This window comes from Mauremys mutica, chromosome 6, assembly GCF_020497125.1.
Source record: "Mauremys mutica isolate MM-2020 ecotype Southern chromosome 6, ASM2049712v1, whole genome shotgun sequence".
In the NCBI taxonomy this organism is placed as follows: Eukaryota; Metazoa; Chordata; order Testudines; family Geoemydidae; genus Mauremys; species Mauremys mutica.
In genome coordinates, this window is record NC_059077.1 from 28,768,152 (window position 1) to 28,781,513 (window position 13,362).

At 39.8% G+C, this 13,362-nt stretch overlaps 1 protein-coding gene across 1 annotated transcript in view; it reads left to right on the forward strand.

The window, feature by feature from the left end:
* Positions 1–13,362, forward strand: part of NNT (nicotinamide nucleotide transhydrogenase) — a 70,958-nt gene that overhangs the window by 32,642 nt on the left and 24,954 nt on the right. Inside the window, exons 14-19 of the mRNA XM_045021729.1 lie at positions 1,231–1,426; positions 2,448–2,681; positions 5,559–5,719; positions 6,884–7,063; positions 10,639–10,798; positions 12,369–12,450. Of these exons, the coding sequence (XP_044877664.1) occupies positions 1,231–1,426; positions 2,448–2,681; positions 5,559–5,719; positions 6,884–7,063; positions 10,639–10,798; positions 12,369–12,450 (1,013 nt within the window). The remainder of the gene's footprint in view (positions 1–1,230; positions 1,427–2,447; positions 2,682–5,558; positions 5,720–6,883; positions 7,064–10,638; positions 10,799–12,368; positions 12,451–13,362) is intronic.

Here is a 13,362-nt window from a genome sequence, read left to right on the forward strand (position 1 = left end):
ACTCAATTTGCCTCTAGTTTTTCCTCTTATTTATATATTTGGTAAAGATGACATGGGCAAGGGATCAGAACCGGTCAAGACAAGGTCAAACAACTTTTCTGACATTTGCAGGTTTGTAAGTAACTTGATGCTACAGTAGTTTTGGCATTTAACTTCTTTGTGGGAAAGGGAAAAATTCACTCTGTCGGTCTTGTTCCCTTTTTCCCCCAACACACTTAATTGCTATTCTTTCAGTATTACTTTCTTCTCTGTGCTTTGCCACACTTTCCACTTGTTGGGAATGCGTCACGCTCCAGTTTGCATTATGAATTCCCTCTCCCCTTTACCTGATGGCTGGGATATGGAGCTTGTCTGTATGTCAAGTACAGGCTTTTAGAGCAAGCATCCACTGACTGCTAGTGACATGGCATATTTTTCTGTTGATGGGCTTTGGAGGGCACAAACTATTAATAGCTTTTCATCCTCTGTTTATTTCCACACAGGCAGCCAAGTGTTAGCTAACTCCACGAGCTAGCTCCAAACTGCAAATGAACCTTGGACATTGACTTTAGTGTTGCAAAGTTTCTAAATAACAACTTCCTTTAAAATATCTTTATATTTCTAAAATAGCAGCAGGGTCTTATTACAGTTCTGCTTGTTCAGATTCAGATCATACTAGCTAAGAAGATGGAAATCAATTACCTTTTCTTTTTTATTGAAGTAACAATCTAAAATAACTTTGTCTCAGGGATTTGTAACATAGTATTTTACAAACACCTATTTTATGCTATTTAAATTATTATTTAAATTAAAGGTATCCATGTAAGCTAAACTTTTTCTTTTGTAAACAGGAAGCCAAAGGTATCATAAGTAAACATCAAAAATTGTTTCCATACCCATTAGGACAGTTGAACTCTGACAACATTAATTGGTGTTATGCTAAGAAAATCTTGTGCTTGCGAAGGGAAGACTTCAGGAAAGTTGTCTCAACTTAAAACTAATGTCATGAGAAGCAGGTGAACTAAACGAATAAAGCAAAAATCCTCACATTTGATTTAAATGTAACCTTTTTAAAAGACCACAGTCACATTACAACAACAAATTTGCACACCACAGTAAAATCTTGAACTCCTCCTCAGTAGCATTGGTTAAGATCAAATCCACCTTTGTGAACCCTCAGCATTAAAATCTGTCTTTTATGTAATGATCAGAAAGATTTTAATGAATATATGTGTTTCTGTTATCTTAAAGATGATGTATCTGGGCTCAGGCTTGTGTTGTGTTGGTGCTCTGGCTGGTCTGTCCACTCAAGGAACTGCGCGTCTGGGTAACGCTTTGGGTATGATAGGTGTTGCTGGAGGTTTGGCGGCTACTCTTGGAGGCCTTAAACCATCACCAGAATTGTTGGCTCAGATGTCAGGTGCAATGACCCTTGGTGGCACCATAGGTGAGTACAGCACCATGTAAAATTCAATTTTATAACTTACAGGTGAAATTAATAGCTCATGGTTACATGCCACTTTTAGAGTATCTTTACTCTAACTTAGTGCCTATAGAGTGCTTTTATCCATCTATCAAAGCACTTTACTTTGGTGGGATAAAAACTGTGATCCCCACTTAGCAGATAAGGAGCTGCCTGCTTACAACAAAGTACATTTTACCAGCTCGCATCCCTCTGCCATAATAACGGGTGGGATCCCAGTCCTGCTGCAAGGCAATGAGATCAAGTCCAAAGACTGATCCTTGAGGAACTCCACTAGTAATCTTCCTGCAGCCCAATAATTAACCTTTCAGCACAACCATTAGTGTCATATCTTTAGCCACCCACCTCACAATTGTTGTACTAATCCCAATTTTCTCTATTTTAACTAATAATTTCCCATTTATTACTGTATAAAATGCCTTACTAAAGTCCAAATAGATTAAATTTACCACACTTCCCTTGTCTTTTTTTTAAAGTAGTTATTAAAGAAGGATATTGGGGTAGTCTGGCACAATCTACCTTTGTTAAACCTTGTTGCATTTTATCCCGTTTTCCATTTACCACCAGGTCTTTAATGATTATTTCCTTCAAAATTTGTTCTAAAGGCTTGCATACTATTGAGGTCAGACTAATGGATCTGTAGTTGCCCAGCTCGCTCAGTAAGAAAATTAAGGAACAGAGAGGCTAAGCTCACACTGCAGGTTAGTTACTGACTGAGAAATTGAAATCTGGTCTCCTGAGTCTAGTCAGATTCCCTCTCTTTTTGGACTATGCTGCCTCATATAAAAAGAATACTGACTCCAGTGGAAGCTTCTCAGGTGGCTATAGTCTAATACCAATACATTTCTGACTTTTTGATTTCCTTATTCGCACAATGTCCCCAAGGCACAAAATTACTGACATTACTGTATTGAACAGAATACACAAGCTCATGATCACACAAAACATTCTAATATTTTAATTCTTTGTCTCCAACTCTTGCCAGGTTTGACAATTGCTAAACGCATCCAGATTTCAGATTTACCACAGCTAGTGGCTGCGTTCCATAGTTTGGTAGGTTTGGCTGCTGTGCTCACCTGTGTAGCAGAGTACATGATTGAGTATCCTCACTTCGCTACTGACCCAGCTGCAAACCTCACCAAGATTGTGGCGTATCTTGGCACATACATTGGTGGTGTGACTTTCAGCGGCTCCCTCATAGCTTACGGGAAACTGCAAGGTGAGTGTTGTCCATGTTGGGTAGAAGCTAATTTTTTAATTTTTTTTTTGTCATTTTTCTTTGACTCTAGCACCCATTTAATAAACTGTGTGTGTGTGTAGAGCTTAAAAAAAATTCTGTTTTACGGAAAATGCATCAGGTGAGGTTAATATAGGCTTAACTTGAGGGGTTTTTTTAATTGCTGCCTTGCACTTTTTTTATTTGTTGTATAGGGCTTTTTTTGTGGATGATTTGCATTCAGTGTCCTTATGGACAGTATTTCTCATGCTAATCACCAAATAATGTAAACAATCCCCAGCCCACATTATGCAAAACTTAGTACTGATTGGGATTACTTATTTAATGTACTTTCTGTCTGGACATAATTTTCTTTTACTAAAATTTATTAAAATTTAAAAGTACATTCATCATCTGGCCGAGTAGACAATTTAGGGTGAAATCATGGTCCTATTAAAGTCAATAGGGGTTCTGTCACTGACTTCCATGGGATTTCTCACTTAAAGTACAGATTTCTTTTACTAGATCTGTTGACTTCACAAATGTTACATGACCCTACTTTAAACAGTCAAATTCATTAAAGTAATCTTATTTAGATGCATTTCTGCTTACATACCACATGAAATCTGTCTCTTCTTTTAACATTTATAAACATTCCTACGAAACATAGAATCTTTAAAGATTCACCAACACCTGATGATTATTCTCTACCTGAAGTACTAATCCTTCATTTGATGTAAGTTGATTGCTGTGGAAGTGATTGAATGAACACTTCAGTGCATAGGTACAAGAAATCTAAGACCTGTCCCTACTAGGGCACTCTAGCTAAAAATTCCCACCAGTGCTAACCCTGGTATAGCTTGTAGTAGCACCATTGGGAATTTTTAGTGAAAATTTCTCTGTATAAACAAGGCCTCACAGAGATGGTGGAAATAAAATATACAAACAAGGTGTTTTGCCCTAGCAATTTATCTAGTAGAGAGCTTTAGGATAAGACAGCTTGTGAGTGGAGGTCACAAGCGACGTACCCGGCTACCCTGAGCAGTCACTCAATGTGTGCTGCTTTTTCTCGCTACCTCATGCGCTCAAATCCCGAGATGCTTGCCCCAATCCTCCACCACCTCTCCCTTTTTCACCTCTGTAGTACTATTGTTGGGACATCCTTGTTTCCATTACTGAGCCAGAGATACCAGAGTACTCTTCTTTGTTCCTAGCACTAGAAGACTGCCCATTTCTTGCCTTCCCCCTGAGAATGGTCCTCCTTCTGAATAAACAGGCTTTTGCCTGTGACAGGAGACACTCACCTCCTGAGTGCCTCCTGTTTGCTGGATGAGGTGCTGCAATTTTTCTTGGTTCTGGCACCCACTGTGGGTTGTTGCCCTTGCTGGATGGGTCTCCAGTGTATCAGCCCTCAGGCCAAGTCACACAGTCAGACTTGATGAATGAACCCCTTCTAGGGTAACAGAAGTTCAACACACAGTCTGCCATTATTGGGGTCTTCAGTACTGTCTCGGGACCCTTTACCTAAGGCCCAAGAAAGGGGCTAGATTTAAAGAGTCCAATTGGTCTACCCTCACCAGGGTCTTCACCACTGGATCCCTTTAAGTCCTTCTCTTCACTTGGGCTGCTCAACTGAGTCTTGTCCCCTTCTCAGGGCTGAGGCTACTTTGCTAGTGGCTGGTGAGAGAACTGGCCCACTCCTCCAGGTCCCAGCCCAGGGACCCCTACACACCACAGCTACAGACTGCTTCCTTCAGTTTACTGCTGCTATTCCCTGGTCCTTTTCCCCTATAGCGCCTTTCTCTGCACCATGACCTCCGGGCTGAAGTTCTCAAATCCTTTCTCCTCACTGAATGCAAGTACCACCAGAACCTTTCTTCTGGTTCTGTTCTCGAGCGTCAATAGTCAGCAACAAGCACCCTTCCTTGCTTCTCTGGTCTCAGCCAGGAACTGACCTGCTCAGGCACTGCAGGTCCTTTTAACTGAGCCTCTTGGGTTCTGATTGGCTGCTTCCCTGCAGCCTTTCTAGGTGTGAAGGACCCACCTTCACTGCTTCTTTCCTGGTGTGTGGTAGGACCGCAAAGCCTTCAGTAGGCCTGGTACACCCTGTCACAGAGCTCTTTTTGTTACTTTCTGATTAAATATATACAAATGTAGAATCCGTACCTAAATGAGGATTGGCATTATGTGGTACTTCTGGTTCTGCTATGGATAGCACTAGTAAGTCTTCACCTTAGAGCTAGAACTGTTTATGTAATGCATGTTCCTCTCTACCTTCACATTCCCTCCCTCCACCCCACCCCTCTCTTCCCCCCAACCCAACCCGCTTGTTTTTATCATGAGAAATTCACGTCAGATTTACCTTGGAATATTCTATGGTGACTGGAGAACTTTAGAAATTAATAAACATCATAAAGCACTTGGGAGACAGGATATATTTGTTCCTTCCTTCTGTTAAAGTCAAAATACTCATCTCTGAGGGTCTCTTTCCCCCCCCCCCCCCAAAGTCTCAAGCAAGAATAGATTTAATGTTCCTAGGAGTCCCACTTAACTTTGTCTGGCTAGCACATTGTTTCAAGGAGTTCTCTAAAGCTCATAACACTTCCTTGGGTATTCATTAGCTATGTCTCCTCCCTAGAGACATTACACATAATCCCATGATACACACTTGCATTTTTAATGAAATGAGCTCCTAAGATACTGAAACTTAGTTCAATAAGGTTTGTCTAGGAAACTGCCATATCTTCCAGTTTCTGCCTTAACTTTGAATTTCACTTTGTTTTTGGGTGTTTTATTTTCCTTTAATAAATTAGGGGATGGGGGAGTCAGGTGTCATTTATGCATTTTAGGTTTTAAATGTGATCATATGTTTGATTCCAGGTGTCCTGAACTCTGCACCACTCCTTCTGCCAGGCCGGCACTTACTGAATGCGAGTTTGCTGGCCGCCAGTGTTGGTGGAATGATTCCATATATGATTGATCCTAGTTACACTACGGGACTTACCTGTTTAGGTTCAGTGTCGGCACTCTCTGCTATTATGGTAAGTCAGGGAATTGCACAATCTCAAAATGAACAGCGATTACTGACATACAGACTTCGTTTTGTTGCTATATCTGTTTTGCTGCAATATATGCTGAATGCCCACATAGCAAGGGAGTCCGGGGGGAATCTGCATGTACAGAATTGTCAGTTGTTTTTTCCCCCAAATAATAAAATTGTCCCATCAATATATTGTGATGCAGTGGTTATCATGCCATAAACCAGAGCTACTGTATCATGGACCCCTATGGGCAGATGAAGCTAATCTGTAAGAATTCGGGTAATGAGTGGTTTAGTATATAGCTTTGCAAGATATGTAATTTTTAAATCCCTTTAAAATGTAAAATATCACCTTTTTGCTGCAGTATGCTATATCATATGTCCACATATATTGGACAACTCTGCTGTGATGCCCTGGTAAAAACTATGGTACTAGAGTTAAATGGGAGTTGATGTGAGACTTTAAAGGATCTGAAATTGGGCCTGGATTCAGCAAAGTACTTATGCATATGTTTAGTTTTGCTGAATCTGGGCCTTTGTAAGGAGAAAACTAGTTTACTGTGCTGAATTATCCTTCTTGCCTTTGCTATTTTGGGCATTCAGCACCATACAAATACCTTTTAGTTCACTTCAAAAATAAAATACAGTAGAATTGCAATTCACCTTTTTAACTCAAGTATCATGAATTAATGGAACTATTCACAAATAGGATAAAATGAAGTAGATCAAAAGAGACCTGTTTAATGACACCACAACATATTTATACATCTTCTACAAGTCTCTTTTTTTCTTAATGATCATATTTCTTCACCTTGGTACATCAGCAGCACAGTTTCTCTTTGAATTGTAAACCTGCTGCTTTTAGGGATATAATCACTTTTTTTAAATCAAGGTCCGTGTTAACAAAAGACCTTATTTATGAAGCTGTGTAATGTGTTTTTTCTGTCTAATCTTTGAAAGCAGAAATGATGAGAAATCCTATATGTTAATCTCTTATGAATCTCTTTTACATAGAACATACTTTGGTGTGTGGATCAAATCATTTTGGAATCTGATTTAATGCTTTTTAGTAAATATCTGCAATATTAAATATATTCTCTCTGTGTTGCTTGCAATTTGTTAGATTATGGTGAAATGTGTATATATATATTTTTTTCATCTTCAGGGTGTCACTTTAACAGCAGCAATAGGAGGTGCTGACATGCCTGTAGTTATTACTGTACTGAACAGTTATTCTGGATGGGCTCTGTGTGCTGAAGGCTTCCTGCTCAACAACAACTTGCTGACCATTGTTGGTGCTCTCATTGGTTCCTCTGGTGCCATCCTCTCTTACATCATGTGTGTGGTAAGAATTAAATAGAAATTGTGTTCATACTTGAAATTGTATTGCAGAATAACTGGGGAGCCATGCTCAGAATCTGCACTGGGCAGGGAAGGGATGTGAGGCAAAACTGCTATGACCTGTTAATGCTGTTTAGAGACTGGTACATTTCTTTAATTCAAATTGTTGGGCTGGACAGACTGAACCTTTTGTGAAAGTAGAAGCAGCAATTCCGAGATTAAACATACCTGACTTTTCTGCAATTCTGAAATACTTCTCCTTTATAAAGTCCCAATTCAGCAACCCTTCCCTAGGCAGCAAAGTAGTGAAGACTCTGTTTTTAATTCCCATTGACTCAGTGCTCAGTTCAAAGTTAAGCATGCTCTTAAATGCTTTGCAGAACTGGAGCCTAGGAATCTGATACAAAATCCATTGACTTCAGTGGGCTAAGAATCACGCCATGAATACCTAAGTAGGCTGACTCCTCAAACTTGAACATCTTTGTAATCTTTAGGCTTAGACTTGTCTGTCTGTGTTCACAGGAAAACCTATTTTCATGAGTGAACTCAGCTATGAATCTTTACAAAGCCTGTAATTTGTGTGGTTCAATCTGACGATGGCTTTATTTACCATTTGAGTTAGTAATCTACAGTCCTAAGTGATGTTAGATGGTTTGTTCAGAGTTTGATGAATTTGAATCTCCACTGGGTGGCAGCAGATGCATATTAGTCTGTTATTGACAAATCTGGAATAATGTTATGGGTTTAAGGTTATCCCGTCATGTGTAATCATATTTTAGTATTAGTAATGGACTGTGCTCCTGGAATGCTTCCACACTAATCTTTTTTTCTTTTCGTCCATCTCCCTCTCGTTTTCTAAGCGGGATAGATAGCTGAAAACTGTGTGTCCTTACTGTGCAACAACTGCCATTTCTATCTGTTCCCATTATATAATTTTCGGACCTTCCGTTTCTCCTCCCACTCTTGCCTTCTTTCATATCAGCGTTGCCATCTGTTCCCCTCCTGATATTTCCCTGTTACCAACTATGACTGTCTTCCATTACTCTGTTCCTGGTAAACTAGAGCTGGTATCGTGCGAAATGTCCTGTATAATTTAATGTAAACTTTTGTTTCAATTGTTGCTCAAGAAAGATAAATAAAAAGGTATGGTATGCATGGCCTGATCAGGTCTGTACATAGGCAAGTTTGAAGAGTAGGGGCAATCATGTTATATTTGCTAACTTTGGAGAGTTTAGTTTTTAAGATGCAACTCTTGTCTGTTTTAACCCACTATAGATAACAGTCAATCAGCATAACTGCAACTGAGTTACTGAAGTGCAATAAACACAATAATGTGGTGATATTTTTCAGCAGGTGTCAATTTTCTACCCTTCCCTAAGTAAGGGACTTTGTTCCATGTTATGAACTGCCTTCCAAAATGTCGCTTTAAATGCATTACTGTAATCCATGGGACTGAACAGCTTTTATTCTTCAGCAGCTCTATAATGAAAAAGAAACGTCACTCCCATGACCTGGTAGGGAAAGTCAGATTTAAGGTGATATAAACTCTAATAATGCAAACATGACTCAAACTGTGCCAGTGAAACAACAGTCTTCTCAATATGACTTCCATCCAAAACAATATATTCATTGAAACTTATCTGTTGCAGATGAGGAGGTGTTTGTGGAAATGTCTTAATGGTTGAAAGGTTCATTCTACTAGATTTTTAATAACTTTTTTGTGATTAAAACTAACTTAATCCCAAGAAACATTCCAAATCTCTTAAAGATTTTATAAGTCATTCATAGATGAATCTGCCTGACTTTCCCTGTTGTGCCTTGGACGACAGGGTGAGTTAAGGACAAAGTTTTAACCTCCAAACCAAAAAAGAAAAACACTTTGCTGTTGGAGCCTTCTTGTTACTGGAATTGGTTTCTTTTTCTTTACAACCTTAACACAGGCCTATTTTCTTAGAAAGTTTTTGCTTTGTTAGGAGAACCCTCTTCCCGTTTGCTTTTTGTTTACACATATAGATGGATAGGCTGTTTAACTATTAACTAATATTTAAGCACCATGCAAATTGCCTGTCTGTGGAATGCACAGTGAAGTTTAGACAGTAAGAAGACTTAACTATTCTGGTAATATCTTGGGGCACTGTCTCCTTTTCTGATTTTGTGCTGTTCTTGCACAGTGAGGTATCTCTTTCCTTTTAACTTCTCTTGTAACCTTCCAAGTAAAGTACAAGTTTTTGGGGTTGGCTTGTGTATCTTTAGGGAGCTGCTGCTTTCTCTCTCTCTCTCTGCCCACCCCTTCTCTCCCCCCCACAAGCTTTAACAAGATTGGAGGTTGCTCTATATCTTGCAGGATCAGCCCGTGTCTTTAAGGCAATTGAGTTTTGTTGGGAGCATTCTCCTTTTTCCAAACCACATTACCTGGCAATAAGCCACTACAGTGCAATTGCCAATAAATTCTATTTTTCTCTTCTCCCCTTGAAATAGGGGAGGTATTAAAGCATCATAGCATACATCCAAAATTGTGTACTAATTGTAGGTCTCAGAATGGGTCTGATCCAATGCACATTTAAGTCAAGGGAAGGACTGCCATTGACTTCAGTGGGCTTTGGATCAGGCCCAACATCTGTCTTCATGATATCTGAAATGCTGCTACCACATCACTTGTGAACAAAGGCCTTCCACTTGTAACATCCTCGTCTCCCTTTCTTTATTCTTTTGACAGATGTTTGAATTCTCCAGAGTGGCACCTCTTCTAAGGCTGTAGCAGATTTTGTTTAAACACTTAATTTGGCACTGTACACTTCCTTGTGGGTTTTCCCTCTCATTTGCATGTGTGCAGATCAACATCCGTTCTTATTAAAAGATTTGCTCTGGGCTATAACCTAGCATGGCGCACACACTCTTAACCTAAGAGCAAAGTTATTTCCCTTTTATTCCCCTTTAAAGTTTGTCAGACTGTAATTACAACAAATTTTGCCTATTTCCTGGTAGTACCTGAATATTTTGGGACCCTCGCTCTTAGAAAGAGCATACATCATAGTAGTTAGTGTCAGCTAGAGTGTTCTTGTTGTCAGTCCATGGAACTGAATTCTCAGGAGGAGTAGCTTTTTCAGCTGAGAGCTCACGCTTTTAGAACTCTCTTTTTGGTGGTCCACCAGTGTCTGGTTTCAGTCCTTTTCAGTTCCCTAACGCGTTGTATGAGATAGCATTTGGTTAGCTTGGCTTGTGTATTTTGCTTTGTTCTATTTTATTGTTCAGCTTGAAGCAGTGGTGGCAGTGTATGAAGCTACCCATAAGGGCCATTTAATTGTCATACTATGGTTTAGAGATTCTATGGTTACAAGAAGAACTGATCAAAAACAAGGAACATCTTTTGCAGAAATTTCATCATTCCCACCCCGAGAGTCTCTTTATTATTGATATGTCTATTTTTTTGGTTGAAATGTTTTAATTTGGGGGTAAAAAATGTTTTTTTAAAAAAAACGAGTATTTTCAGAAAAACATGATACAGAAGAAAGTTTGCTTTGTAAAACTATTTTTCTGTTATCCTTGGATATAGTGATCAGCTGGTCACTTGTTTTTCAGGCCATGAATCGCTCTCTTGCCAATGTCATACTTGGTGGCTATGGTACCACTTCAACAGCTGGTGGGAAACCTATGGAAATTACTGGTACTCACACAGAAGTCAACTTGGACAATGCAGTTGAAATGATAAGGGAGGCCAATAGCATTATCATTACTCCAGGTAAGAGGCATTGACAGTGGATATTGTAAGATACTAAAGGGACATAGTTAGGTTATAAATCTTCATGATTCACAATCATAAGAGGGGACAATGTGGTTTAGTGGTTAAGGTACTAAACTTGGAGCCGGTAGTCTTTAGTTCTGTTCCCAACTTGGCCACTAACCAATTGTGTAGCCTCCTTGGGCAAGTCACTTCAGTTTTGTGTGTCTTAGTGTCTCTTCTTACTGTTTATCTAGTTTTAGTTTGTAAACTCTTACAGTCTGGAGCTGTCTCTAACTCTGTCTGTACAGCCAACACATAGCACAACAGAGTTATAATCTTGGTTGGGGCTTTTAGGCATGATCATAATACAGCTAGTAGCAGTAATAACATTTCCTCTACCTTGGATTATTAGAACTGGAAGATTTTGTGGTTCTTCTCCACTAGCTCAATGTTCTTTTGTTTGGACTGCTGATAAATATCTAAATCCAACCACTGAGATAATAAAAATCCTGAAAACACTTCTCATAGGTTTTATAAAACCTTTCTCTTGGCCAAAAAAATGTAGGTTTTGTATACTTCTGTAGCCGAGTATCCTTTTAAAGAGAAGTTGGTCATTACTTATATTTCAAGATTCGTTTTCATTAAACCACATGATGCCAATGGCTGCATTGGACACAGGGCTGGCTCCCGGGTTTTTGCCGCCCCAAGTGGCGGGGGAAAGCCACGATCGGCGGCACTTCGGCGGCAGCTCCACCGCGCAGCTTTCTTCTTTGGTGGCACTTCGGAGGGACCCGCCACCGCCAAAGAGCCAGACGTGCTGCCCCTTCCCCTTGGCCGCCCCAAGCACCTCCTTGCTGCCCTGGTGCCTGGAGCCGGCCCTGATTGGACAGCATCTTACTATTAATGTATAAAACTCCACCAGCACTCTTAGTATCCTTTTATGTATGCCAATTTAGGCAAATACACTGTTTCATAAGAGTTACCTTTGCTTCAAATAGGCACACAGATTTATTGTTTTGGTGTTTGGCATTTGTTGCTATCGTTGGTACTTCTGGCACTATATTACTGGAAGAACGTTGCTTACAATTTATGCCCTTGAGGGTTTTAAGGGTGATGCATGTTCCTCCCATGCATTATTTCTGTACAAAGTTAATTAAAGTAAAAGAATTATATATCCCTAAAGGCTGTATCCCACCTGGATTTGCATTGTAGATAACCAAAATTTGGTGGAAGGTATGAGTTTGAAGGTATGACAGTAGCTTGTGCACCAGATTTTGGCTATGTTTGTGTGAAGCCGCCTGTTCCAGTACAACAGAACAGGATGTATGTTTCTGTAAAGCTGAAGTTTACCATTTGTAGATTAGTTGTCCAAACAGATGTATTGATATCACAACTGTAGTTCAGTCTGGAGAGCAAAAGGAAGAAGAAAAAAAATAGGTTGTGCTGAAACTCCCATGAGTTATCGTGATGTTTGAGTGCAGCTTTTTTATGGATAGAGCTTCTGGTGTACACGAAAAGGAAATGAAGCAACTTTTCCTACTTTGAACTGGAGAAACAATTGTTCAAGTAAGGGGAATGTTTCTTTCAGGTTATGGTCTGTGTGCAGCGAAAGCTCAGTACCCCATAGCTGACCTGGTGAAGATGCTGAAAGAACAAGGCAAACATGTCAGGTAAGTGTGTGTGTGTGTGTGTGGAGGGAGACATAACAAAGGATTTTTCATTGTAAGAAAATGCCCTAGATGTCTGCCTTTTGCTGTCACCAATTATGCTTGTGCTGATATGAGAACGAGCTAATTAGAGGAATGTTCTAGTCTTATCAACCTACCACAGAGTATCGGACAGTCTAATAATTTCATGATACAGTTTAATCACACAGGTATTGGTACCGTTTATTGACTTCAGTGGAGTTGCATCCGTTTATGTCAGCAGTTAATTTTTAATCTTTTTAAGCTTAGTATTACTTTGTTTAATCTGTCATGCTGGGCTCCATCCTTACAAGCAATACAACACTCTAACCTTTTACTACTGTAGCTCAATATAAGTGCTCATGAAATCTTTGGAAAGTTGAATCTCTCTTTTAAATCCCCTTCCCTTGGGAGTATCTTTCAAAGAACAATCATTTGGTTTTCTAAAGACACAGCATATGGAGGAGACTTCTGTTCAGGAACAGCTGCTTCACTGAAATATAGTACGAGGTCCTGTTCAAATCATTCCTGTTTCCTAACTTCTGCTTCCCTCCCAGGGAACCAAGCCCCATGCCTGTTGCACTGTCACTGTCTTCTGGGGAGGTTTAAAGTAGGAGAGGACGTGGCTCTCCTGGAACTTGGGAGGGGAGGGCAGGGAAGGGATTGAGAAGGGGAAGGGAATGCCAGGAGAAATCAATCCAATACCAGATGGAAGGATCTCAAGGTACCTCCACCTGAGGCAGCAATCTTCACACCATGAGTACAGGCTTTATTTCCCTCAGGAAACTTAACAATGAAATCCAGAGTAACTGATTTATACTAATGGAATCAGTGCTTACAGTCTGAGGAGCCAATAAAACATACAGTAGTAGCCAGTAAAAACACAAAAGGTGGGCA